This window comes from Hemicordylus capensis, chromosome 4 (assembly GCF_027244095.1).
Source record: "Hemicordylus capensis ecotype Gifberg chromosome 4, rHemCap1.1.pri, whole genome shotgun sequence".
Lineage (NCBI taxonomy): Eukaryota > Metazoa > Chordata > Lepidosauria > Squamata > Cordylidae > Hemicordylus > Hemicordylus capensis.
The window spans coordinates 116,173,542-116,185,562 of record NC_069660.1 but is presented as its reverse complement, the minus strand read 5'-3'; the positions used below and the strand labels follow the sequence as shown (position 1 = coordinate 116,185,562).

The 12,021-nt window shown below is 43.4% G+C and overlaps 1 protein-coding gene across 29 annotated transcripts in view; it reads right to left on the bottom strand.

The window, feature by feature from the left end:
* ADGRL2 (adhesion G protein-coupled receptor L2) overlaps positions 1–12,021 on the bottom strand; it is a 269,111-nt gene that overhangs the window by 50,113 nt on the left and 206,977 nt on the right. For 22 of the 29 annotated variants that reach the window (XR_008320682.1, XM_053313455.1, XM_053313457.1 and 19 more), the window contains exons 8-10: positions 7,144–7,329; positions 6,445–6,483; positions 1,618–1,801 (exon numbers count right to left, since the gene is read on the bottom strand). Coding sequence is in view for 28 of the 29 variants with exons in the window: in XM_053313455.1 (XP_053169430.1) it covers positions 1,618–1,801; positions 6,445–6,483; positions 7,144–7,329 (409 nt within the window). In the remaining variant the exon portion in view is untranslated. The remainder of the gene's footprint in view (positions 1–1,617; positions 1,802–6,444; positions 6,484–7,143; positions 7,330–12,021) is intronic. The other 7 variants (XM_053313466.1, XM_053313442.1, XM_053313445.1 and 4 more) reach the window with 1 other exon arrangement.

Here is a 12,021-nt window from a genome sequence, read left to right as displayed (position 1 = left end):
GGATGATATACCTGTATGTCCCTAATATGGAATCATTTCATTTCCCTGCCAGCATTTGAATGATAAATTATGCTCAAAGTGTCGGTAGCTATTTTGCAATCTGTGAAGCATGGCTATTTTGTATTGTGGGAGACGTAGCTCACTGAACACATTTTCACCTGAAGGCAGTTGTGCTTAATATAAACATTTGGTCTATGTACTGTCTGCCCAAAGTTGGCACAACAGTCTCCCAGAAAGTAATCTACATTCATTAGGAACTGATTATATCTAATGGAAAAAGAATTTCCACAGCAAGCATATCAGTCACTTGAGAAAATATGTTCTGTTATTTATATAGCAGATTTCAAATGTTCAAGAAAACTACAAACATATTAAGGTAGTGCACATGACCCAACCATGGGTGGGGAGGGCAGGTGGGGAGGGGAGGCAGGGGTTTCATATACTTTCCCCCAGATGACTGATGGGGTTCCTCTTTAGTGAGCTGCTGCGCGCCCACACTATCCGCACTGGCTTCTAGGAATCCCACAATGCACTATACGATGAATACAGAGCATTGGGGGATTCCCCCAGGAGTTGGGCGCTCTAGGCTCCAGCCTGGTTTTGCATGCAAGTGTCAACTGCCGGGATGGGGCCCAATCCTGGCGGCACTATGGTGGCAAACCCGCCTACAAAGCCTCCCTTGAAAACGAGGTTAAAGGAACAAGTGCTCCCTTAACCTTGTTTTCTTGCTTGCGGCTGGCACACTCGGGGAGGGGGAATCCCCATAATGCACCGTGCACTATCACGGTGCATTACTGAAGCTCCAGGGGGAGGGGTGGTGCTTCCAGGCACCCCTACCCTCTGAGCTGCCGGCAGCAGCCAGTACTCATGTGGACGGGCGATCCGCCCACCCATGGATGATGGAATGCCCATGTGCAGGGAGGTAAGCTCTTTAGGGCTTCATTCCCCAACCCCGGTAGCCTTTTCTCACTGCTCATGATTTTAATGTTTCTTGTGTTTTTACTGTTTTTAATTGGTTTAGTTATTTTACTTCTATACTGTGTAGTTTTTAATCAGGTTCTCCCCCATAAAGTAATAAATAATGCAAATAAAATATATTATTATACAGCAGAACCTCGTTATCCACAGATTTGCATATCCGCAGTAAGACACAAGAACCTGACCCCAGCATATGTGGAAGAAAATGGGGGGAAAGGGTTAAACTTGTGTATCCATGGATTGGGAATGGCCAGAAATGACATCAGAGGTAATTTCCGGCCACCATTTGTAGGGAAGAGCCATTTCATAGCTCGTTTGTTTTTTTTAAAAAATGGAAAAAAAATTCTTGCAGAATTTCGGGGCTTTGGTACTTGCGGGGGCACGTGGAGCATAGTTGGGCACTTTATTTGGACAATTTCAATTTTTTTGCCACTTTAAAAAAAAGTCTGGGAACCTAATGCCTGTGATCCCATGGACTCAATGCCTCATTATCCACGGTATTGTTACCCACGGTCATCTGCAAGAATGGAATCCCCACAGATAAGGAGGCCCACCTGAAGTGCAAAACAACTACTCGTTTGGTGTACCCTTCCTCCTTTCTGCAGTGTGCACCCCACTCTTTACGACATATTCACTTACCAATATGATCTGTAGGCATTGCAACTCTTGTTGGTTCTAGGAGGTTGTCGGCCAAGACAAAAGCCCCTTCTTCTAGCGTATCAAGTAACATTGTTGCGGCATGTGCTTGTTCTGAAGAATTCATATCTTTCCAGGATTCTAGAGCTTCAGCCCTAAGTAGGTTGTCCACCGTGTCAACGATAGCCTGCATCATTAGAAAAATATTAGGCCCTACTGCCTTAGGCTGCAGGAGAGAGTTCCCAATATGGTCTGATGACAATTGTAATATTTAACTGTCAACATGATTTACAGTAATTTAATGACAAAAAAGCTACCGCTTTCCCTTAGAACAAAGAGCAGCAACATAACATGCCTTAGAGCAGTTATGAGAGACAACGTGAGTAACATACTGAAGAATGCAAAAAACCCCAATGCTAGTGGTTATCCTAGGGGACCTTAATTTTCAAGGCCCTGGTTGACAACTGAAGTGTTCGTTGGACTCCAAGTTGTGAAGGAACTGGGGTGGGTGGGTTGGGGAGGGTTCCCTAGTAGTTCAATATTGAAAAATGTTCTGTGGTGCCCTGATTCCACAGAATTATGTACACATTAAGCTGCTCATAGTGTAATATCAAGTTAAGAGGGAGAATAGGATCTTAAGGAAAAACATTATATTAACTCTGCAAAATGATTCAATCAATCACACTAATCAAACAATCAATTGAGGGGAAGCTTTTACATTAATGCATAATATAATACGAACTGAATACACTATGCATTGCTGAATCACCATGTTTACTTAGTTATAATGTGTCATTAAGCACATATACAACTTGGCTAATCAATTTCAAAAGCAACAGGAATAAAAACAAGACACATTACACAAACAAAAATATGCTGGGTCCAGAACATTGAGCTCTGCACCTGAATGGATAGGAAAGGTTGGTTGGGGCTATTGTCAGGAGCAAAACTAATTAGCCCAATCCATCTTAATATCCTCTTTCTGTCTGTATTGTGAGTCACCACAACGGCAGGTGGAAGATACTGTGGAGTGGCATCAAAAGATTTTCTCCCCCTTTTCTCTAATGGAAAGAGAGGAGTCAAACTGCTAGCACTGATACTACTGCTGCCATTAAACAGAGTGGAACAGAAATTGGTCTGCAGAGGCCATATTCATTAGTCACCAAGAAATACGGATCGGAGCCTCTGATCTGACTTACAAATGAATCCTCTGTTGTGAAGTGGGGACTTGCTTCATTTGCATAGCATCAGCCAGCTTTTGATTTGTAATTTTAAGAGGCTATATTAGTCTCATCCAAACTGAGAAGCTCATCTGAGACCTAGTAAAAATGATCCTAGTCAAAAATTAAGGCTCTGCTACAGTTTGTATAGAATGTCTATATATGTTGGGTTGATTATATGTATTCATTAGTCTGATTCACTTTATGTTGTCTGCATTTCTCCAGCAGCACGAAAATGGCCAGCACTGTAATATAATGACAATTTATTTTGCCAAAGACGGATAAATTAAAAAAGATAGATAAATAAAGAGATGCATTTATCTAAATAATGAATAGGGAAAATAAATACAAAGGGTATAATCCAGATAAAGTTAAGTACTTTAAACTTGCATTTCACTGGGGAATATTTAAACTTAACTTTCTCAGTGCAATCAATAGGTCTTAATGCTGAAATTTGGCTGCATCATTCCCATAGATTGTTGCCATCAGAAAGAGAACACACATCTCAGCAGTCCACTGAAGATACAACTGTAAAAATGCAATCCACGAGACATCTAGCTTTGCTTCTCATTTACCAGGTTAAAAGAGACAATTATCCCATTGTTATTTATGATGTAACTTCCCCAGTTCTCTTGTTAATCCTTGAAAAATAACTTGATGTGATTGGGCAGTTTTCAATCTTCCAAATATTTTAGTGTTCATTTTATGTAAAATGAAAGAGTAGAAATGTCATTTGGGCCAATCCTCTCTAATAAAACGCTTGGTGTCCGTCCGTGGACGGACACCAAGCATGCGTTTGTGCCTGCCCAGAACAGAGCAAGGCAGCCACGAACGCCGGCACCCGGCGGCCATGTTGGGCGGCCAGAAGCGGCCGCCCCGAAGAAGCCGGGTAAGCGGCGGCGGGCGACACTGGCCGAGGCGGCGGCGAAGCCGACGCCTCGGCCAGAGGATGTGGTGCAGCGGAGCCATGGCTGAGGCCTGGCTGCGCCGCCGCATACCCGGCTTCTTCGGGGCGGCCGCTTCTGGCCACCCAGCATGGCCGCCGGACGAGGCGGCGGGGGAAGGTCGATGCGGCGGTGGGCCCGGGCACCGGTGGGCCTGGCGGGAGCCGCGGGCGGCGGTAGGTGGCGGGCCCGGCCGGAGCCGCGGGCGGCGGTGGGTGGCGGGAGGGGGAATGGCGGCGGGGGTCCGTAGCGCACAGCTCCACTAGCGCCCGTTATCCAACGGGCTTACAAACACTAGTACAGCTATAATATTCCTGGCTTCTTAATGATGATTAAGCAATTGAGAAGTTGCTCTAGGATTGCACCTTTCTTTTGGAGCACAAATGTCCCCCACCAGATCTAACTGAAGGTTAACCATTATGCCTGCAGGCATGACAATAGTGACTAGAGCTAACTAGAAATTTTGATTAACCAAGGATCTGAATCCAAAACTTACAGTTGGTTTCAAAGTGAGATTTCTGGTTGGCTCCAACACCATTAATGAAGCTGCAAATATAATGGTATGCCACGACTGGACCCTGAGATGTGTGTGATACTGAGGCAATTCTCACGACCAGGAGAAACTGGGCTAAGGCAGCCTAGGCCGGTTTCTCCTGGTGGTGTGCTGCAACAGGAGCCGTATCTCTCCCAGCAGCAAACCTCCCCAAATACCCCTCCTCTTAAACAAGGTTAGCGGAGCAAGCACTCTGCTAACCCCGTTCTTTGGATCGTGAGTCGTCACACTGACTCGTGAGGAGACCCCTGACTGGGAGGCTGCAGCAAGCCTACTGGCCTTGGGGGTCTCCCCAGAATGCCCTGAGCACTTGAGCGGGGCATCCTAGGACTTCCAGGGGCCAGGTGGCCCCCAATCCTTGCCGCCCCTACCAGCTCCATGATGGAGCCAGTAATGGTGTGGGCGGCTGATCCACCCATCCGGGGAGAGCTCCCTGCTCGTCTGCGGGGAGAGTGGACTAAGCCTGCTTGTCTGCGGGGAGAGCAGGCTAAGCCTGCTCTCCTTGCAGAGCCCGGATAGGCTCTACACACGGATCATGTGTAGAGCCCAATGAGTCCTGCTACTGACTGGATGTGTTCAGAGATAACATGGAACCATGGTTTATTTATTATGTGGTTTAGTTTGCATATCTGAATCATGCAAATCAACAAACTGTGATGTATTTTGGACTATCAAATCAAGCAATTACATCTCTACTAATTTCATACGTGACTTGTTATTTCTGCTTTTATTCTGTTGCGTGTTTCAACTGTATTATTACTATTGTTTATATATCGGGGCTAGTCCGATTTTTGCTGATCATCAGAACCACTGGGCTCATAGCTGAGCATGGTGGTTCTGGAGCGGCTAACCCACTCCTGTAGCCCGCCCCTTAGCCCGGGTTTGCGGAGCGAGCACTCCACAAACCCGGGCTATCTGCTTGTAAGTAACTGCGGTGTGGCTCCGCACCACGGCTACTTGCGAGTAGACCCCTGACCAGGAGGGAAAAAGCCGCCTCCTGGCTCAGGGGGCTCCCCACTATGCCCTGAGCGCTTGCGCAGGGCATACTGGGGCTTCTGGGGGCCGCGTGGCCCCCGAGCTCCCCAGCCCCCGCCGGCTCTATCTCGGAGCCGGCCATTGTGTGGGTGGCCGATCTGGCTGCCCAGGGCTCCCTCCCCACTCACAGCCCCAAACCGGGTCTCACAGATCATGAGAACTGGTCCAGTAACTGGTGATGTTACAGAAAATAAACTCTGTGTGTGTGTGTGTGTGTGTGTGTGTGTGTGTGTGTGTGTGTGTAAACCTAACATGCAGCTGTTTTTCCACTCTGACTCTCTCTCCTTCCCAATCAGAGGAATATGGTGCTGTATAGACACTGGTCATCACAAGCACACACACTGCTAAATCTGAAAGATATTCCAAGTTTCTCAGCATTCTAAACTCCAATTCTAGTCTGGTAAGCAGCATATTCTTCCAGCAGCATACTAGTTAGTTCCAGCATATACTGGAATGTCTGAGTTAGTCAGCTATTCAAATGCAGTAAGTGAAGCTGTCGCTTGGATGTATTTATTTTCATTCGTATCACACATGAACAATATAACTTGCTGGATTTAAGAGTCCACCAGAAATAAAACAATTTAAGGCTTGTATGTGTGTTTTGGGTTTTGTCATGCACAAACATGGGATGTGATCCATCAGGCACTCTTGCTACACAAGCCCTGCTTAAGCAAGTAGTGGTAAACAAGCAACGTGGCTACATAGTCTTTGCTAGACAAAACTATGAATATGAAACCAATTTTTTGTCAGCTTTGGTTTCTTCCACAAGCATAATAAGACAAGAAAATAAACCCATTATTGTTTCCAATTTAGCTAATGCTCATAACGGTTGTACTTTTTAGAGAAAACGTCAAAGGAAGGAAACTATTGCACATTAGCTTATTCTGTAAGTATTGATTGATTATTGGCTTGTTCTGAGAGCATTATACCTGTGCAAAGCCTATATTTTGGACAGTTGATGGGGAAGGGCACAATGCACATTTAGCAAAGACTGAAATCATGGGATCATGCAGCAAGAGGATAAAGTGTGGCAGCAGGTTTCTGAAGCAGGGAGAAAGCAAGACGACAGGAGAGATACCTTAAGGTAAGCCCTGCATGTCTTCTCTCGCTTTTGAAGCTTGTCAGTGAGAGAGAGAAAATCAGAGGTTAGACACAAAAAAGTGTAATACTACTATTTAATTATTGCTCAAACACTTATGTGTTAATCTAAAAAATAAGTTCTGCTAATAAAAAGGTTTTAGTGTGTTTCATTATCACCTGAATGTTTTAAGAGGGCAAATGAAGGCTGAGGATATTTCAGCGAATTAGTTCATTACTTAGTGTTCGTAATATTTCTAGGATCCCAAATCACATTAGTAAAGAATCAAGTCCAAAAACTTCCCACATGCCTCCTATTGGTTCTTCCCCAGTTATATATTTTTTCAAGTTATAATGGAACAAAAGTCATAAGAGGGAACTTGATTCTTGTTGATTTCCCAAACATTAATTTTTTTTTTTACCACTGCTAAAGTTTCCCTGTCATAACCTGCTCTACTGTTACTGGCCACATGGAAATGGTCATGTTTGGTGTTTGTCTGTCACCCGTGGCACTATGGGACAGCCTCAAAATCAACTCTTCCTCGTAAACATTCTATTTTTCTCTCAAGTATGTCCTACTTCAGGTACTGCTGCAAAGCAGGCAGACATCTTGCAGCAGATCTCTGAGGGAAACAAACAAATGATAAGGAAAAAGGTGTTTCAAACCACACCGGATAGTGCTATTCAATTCTGCATCTACCTTGTTATAACTCCGTCCAGCAGAGTCCTTTTCATTAGGCTTCAGATCCTGCAGCTGAGCATCAAGAATGTCAACCAGCTGTTCCATCAGTCTGACTGATGAGCTCACATCACCGGCAAAGATTGGTCCTTTGGTGTGTTTAGCCAGTTCATTGGCAAGGCTAGCAGCATTTTCTCCACTTCTGATCTGAAATGACAATTTAAATTATCTTAACAAGTTCCCTTGTGCCTCGAATTATTTGAACACACTTTACTTGCAAGTAAGCAGCAGAATTATTTATCCTGAAAAAGTACTGTTAGATATTTTCAAAAAGCGACTTTTAACACCCACCAAGAATCAGACCTTGAGCCAGACTACTGTCAATTTTCATTATGAAACCTGGTAAAATACTAGGCCTGTGTGTCAGAATGTCCAGTGACAATAAATGTGTACCAGAGCTGCATGGATGCCAGAGTCCTCCACACAGCCAGATCTGTGCAGTAGCTGCCGTTTCTGGCACTCTTCTATGGAACTGGAGTCCACAGTGACATCGGAAAGGTACACTGGGATGGCTGGAAAGGTTTGCAAGGACACTGGAGAAGTGCAGTTTATCCAAGAGCTTTCCCCATGCGGAAAGCAATGTCCCTAATCACCTTCCCAGCCATCCCTCTGGGCTGGAGTTGGCTGCACGGGGAACACCTGCATCTGTGCAGCAGGGAGATGATATAGATTTATCAAACTGGACATTCCAACACACAGGTCTATAAAGTACCATATACTAAGCGCTGGTTGTTACCTATAAAACCCTTAATGGCTTGGGTCCAGGATATTGAAGAGAGTGTCTCCTTTCTCAAGTACCCTCCCGCCTATTAAGATAATCTGGGAGGTCCAGTTACGGTTGCCACTGGCTCATTTGTTGGCTACTTGGGACCTTCTCTGTGGCTATCCCAGAGCCCTGCAATGCACTCTGTGTCAATATAAGAACTTCTCCATCTCTCGCTGCTTTTAAAAAGACCCTCAAGACACACTTGTATTCTCAGGCTTTTAGTTAATTAGTCAAGTAATCTTTATATTTTTCTATACAAAAGCTGGTCCTCAACATTTTGTAAAATTTATACTTCAGTGTGACTAAGAACCAGAATCTAGAATGTTCCTATGCAGATAGGAGCAAGCTTGATTCTTAATGTCCAGCCTAAGTGTGGCTTCCTGACTAATTGTTAGGTTTTGCAAAGCTTCAATCCAAGCCATTTGCATCTTGCATAGCTCCCCTGACTCTGTGCAGAGATGACTATACCCACTGCGCAGTGCTGTACTTGATCCCATCACTGGTGGGGTTCCTTTGAGGCAGACAGAGTCCTCTTGAAACTCAGCACCATCTTGGAAGGTCCACAAGGAGCAGTCCTTGCACAATTTCTAAGGTGGTGCTAGGGCTTGACAGGGCTCTATTTCTCTTCCCACTCTACCCACTGGGTGCTGGGGAAAGCGCAGAACTCACAAATGTCAGCAGAGTGGTAAATGACTCTGCAAGGTTGATTTTTTTTTAAAAAAATGACATTGCAAGGTTGATTTTTTGTTTTTTTAATTTTTTTGCCAAAGTAGGCCTCACTATTGAGAAATATATATTTCACTATTGAAAAATAGTGAAGATCACTGGTCTAGGACCACAGGAACCAGAGATTTAGCTTCCTCTGCCTTTGCTCCAAATGCATTCCTGAGTATGTAGCACTGATTGCCATTTACTTCATGAGAAGTGTTGGGTGGGGCAAACGTTCCTGTTGAGAATCCTGTTGGGTTCTCAATAGAACATTTTTAGTACTTGAGAAGGCCAAAAACATTCTCCTCCTCCTGATGAGGTTGTGGGGATGGAAAAACATTTGTGAAACTCTCTCTCCACCATCAGTTTTTGCAGTCACAGGCAAACAGTAGAAACTGTAACTAATGGGCTACTTTTAGCTTAGTTGATCACATTAGCTGGGCATGGTTTTTTCAGTAAACTATTTATTAAATTTAAAATTTTACCAGGTCTATATTTGATCAGGCTTCACCAGGCCATTGCTCTAATTTGTGGGTCATACAGTGTTTGTACAGTATCTTGCTCTTTAGGCACATAATTATTAATATTAAGACTAAGACTACTAAAATAATGGCTGATTTCCAGAGCAAGAGGAGCAGCAGACTAACTGTACAGGTGCACCAAGGAAGGGGTACTTTTGGTGACCTCCCATTCCCCAGGAAACCCTCTGTGCCACCCAAAAATATGGGATCGGGAAGTGTTCACTTCTTTCCCCTTCCTGCAAAAGCCCTTTTTGCTGCACGCCCCTCACTGACATATTTCTGGCAGTGAAAAGAGCTTTTGCTTTATATTAATGAGATGGAGAGCACTGGCTCTATTCAACCTCATCCCTCCAGTGGCTGTTGCTGGTATCTACCTTACGTTTCTTTTTAGACTGTGAATTCTTTGGGGACAAGGAGCTCTATATATCTTTGTAAACCACTATGTAAATACACTTTGAATTTTTTGTTGTTGAAAAGCAGCATAGAAATATTAGTAGTTGTAGTTGTAATCTCAAGGTTCAGTGTGTGAATGGAGACCTTCTTCCACCTTTGTAATCTTGTGCAGCATGTGGACTGACTGATTGACTGACTACATAATTCCTTTGCAGAAACTGACGGCTAAATTATCAGTTTATTTGTTTGTTTAGTATTTTTGCATACAGCACCAAACTAATGTCCCTGGGCAGTTTACAATGAACTTAAGACAAATCAAAACAGAAATAAAAAATAAAAACAGTTTAAAACTACAATTCAAGTTAAAAGCTACAATTCAAGTTAAAAGCTTGGGTGAATAAATGCATCTTGATAGTCTTTTTAAAAGCTGTCAGAGATGAGAAGACTCTTATTTCATCAGGGAGCGCATTCCAAAGCCTTGAGGTAGCAACAGAGAAGAACTGTCCCTGAGCAGTCACCAGATGAGCCAGTGGCAACTACAGATGGACCTCTCCAGATCATTTCAACCGGCAGCAGGGCTCATAGCAAAGAAGGCTATGTTTTCTTTGTTTAGCGCTCTATACCGGCCACAATCCCCACACATTAGCCTGACTGTAGAGTAGCTGCTCCTCTTGCTGCACTGGAATTTCCTTGCTCTGGATGTCAGCCATTATTATTATTATTATTACTTATTATTTCTTGTTTACACAGTCAGACAGGTGTTATTGACTGATTTGTTTTATCCAGACATCGAGTCCTTCCCAAGGACCTGGGATGCCAGAATTTTATTGTCAATGTTGTTGCTGTTATAGATATCGTCGCAGAATATAGGCTGTTCCCAGTAAAGTTGCTTTTTGTAATTGGCTGATGGTGATTTCTGTGGCCCCTATGGTGTTGAGGTGCTCTTCAAGGTCTTTTGGAACTGCACCCAGGGTGCCAATGACCACTGGGATTATTTTGGTCTTTTTCTGCCACAGCCTTTCAATTTCAATTTGTAGATCTTTGTATTTGGTGATTTTTTTTCTATTTCTTTTTCTTCTATTCTGCTATCCCCTGGTTTTGCTATGTCGATTATTTTCACTTGTTTTTCTTTCTTCTCGACTACAGTTATATCTGGTGTATTGTGTGGCAGATGTTTGTCTGCTTGTAGTAAGATGTCCCATAATATTTTTGCATCTTCATTTTCTACAACTTTTTCAATTTTATAGTCCCACCAATTTTTGGCTACAGGTAGCTTGTATTTTTTGCAGATGTTCCAGTGTCTCATCCCTGCTACCTTGTCATGCCTTTGTTTGTAGTCAGTCTGTGTGATCTTTTTACAACAGCTGATTAGGTGGTCCACTGTTTCACCTGCTTCTTTACAAAGGTGGCACTTGCTGTTTGTTGTTGACTTTTCGACTTTTGCTCTTATTGCATTTGTTCTTAGTGCTTGTTCTTGTGCAGCCAGTATTAAACCCTCTGTTTCTTTCTTCAAGTTGCCATTCTTAAGCCATTGCCAGGTCTTGGTGATGTCTGGTTTTCCACTTATATTGTGCAAATATTGACCATGCAGGGGCTTATTTTTCCATTTTTCTGCTTGGTTCTTGACTTGTTCTTTCATGTAGGCCTGCTTTGTTTCATTGGTGTTGAATAGTTTCTTGTTATTGACCATTTTAAGTGCATCTTCTTCATTTTCCTTGATATATTCTTCAAGGCCTCTTTTCTCCTCCTCTACTGTTTGATGGACTTGCAGCATTCCTCTTCCACCTGAGCTGTGAGAGAGGTATAGCCTATCTACATCACTGCGGAGGTGCAGAGCATGATTGATGGTCATGATTTTCCTGGTCTTACGATCTAGAATCTCTAGTTCTGCCTGGGTCCAGTCTATTATTCCGGCAGTGTATCTGATAACAGGTATAGCCCAGGTGTTTATGGCTTGTATGATGTTCCCGCCATTGAGTTTGGACTTGAGGATTTTTCTAACTCTCCTGATGTATTCACTTCCCATTTTTCTTTTAACTTCAGTGTGTGAGATGTTATCAGCCTGGAGAATGCCCAAGTATTTGTAATGTTCTTTCTCTTCCAGGTTCTTCATCTTGCTTCCATTGGGCAGTTCTATTCCTTCTGTTTTTATTTTCCCTCTGTTCATTATTAATGCAGCACACTTGTGTAGTCCAAACTCCATTGCTATATCGCTACTGAATATACGGATAGTGTTTAGCAGTGATTCAATTTCTGACTGGGACTTTCCCTACAACTTCACATCGTCCATGTACAGCAGATGGTTGATTTTACTTGATTTTCTAGATGTTTGGTATCCGAAGCCTGTTTTGTTTAGTATTTGTGAAAGTGGAGTCATGCCAATTACAAACAATAGAGGGAATAGTGAGTCCCCTTGGAAAATACCTCTTTTAATGCTAACCTGTCCAAGTG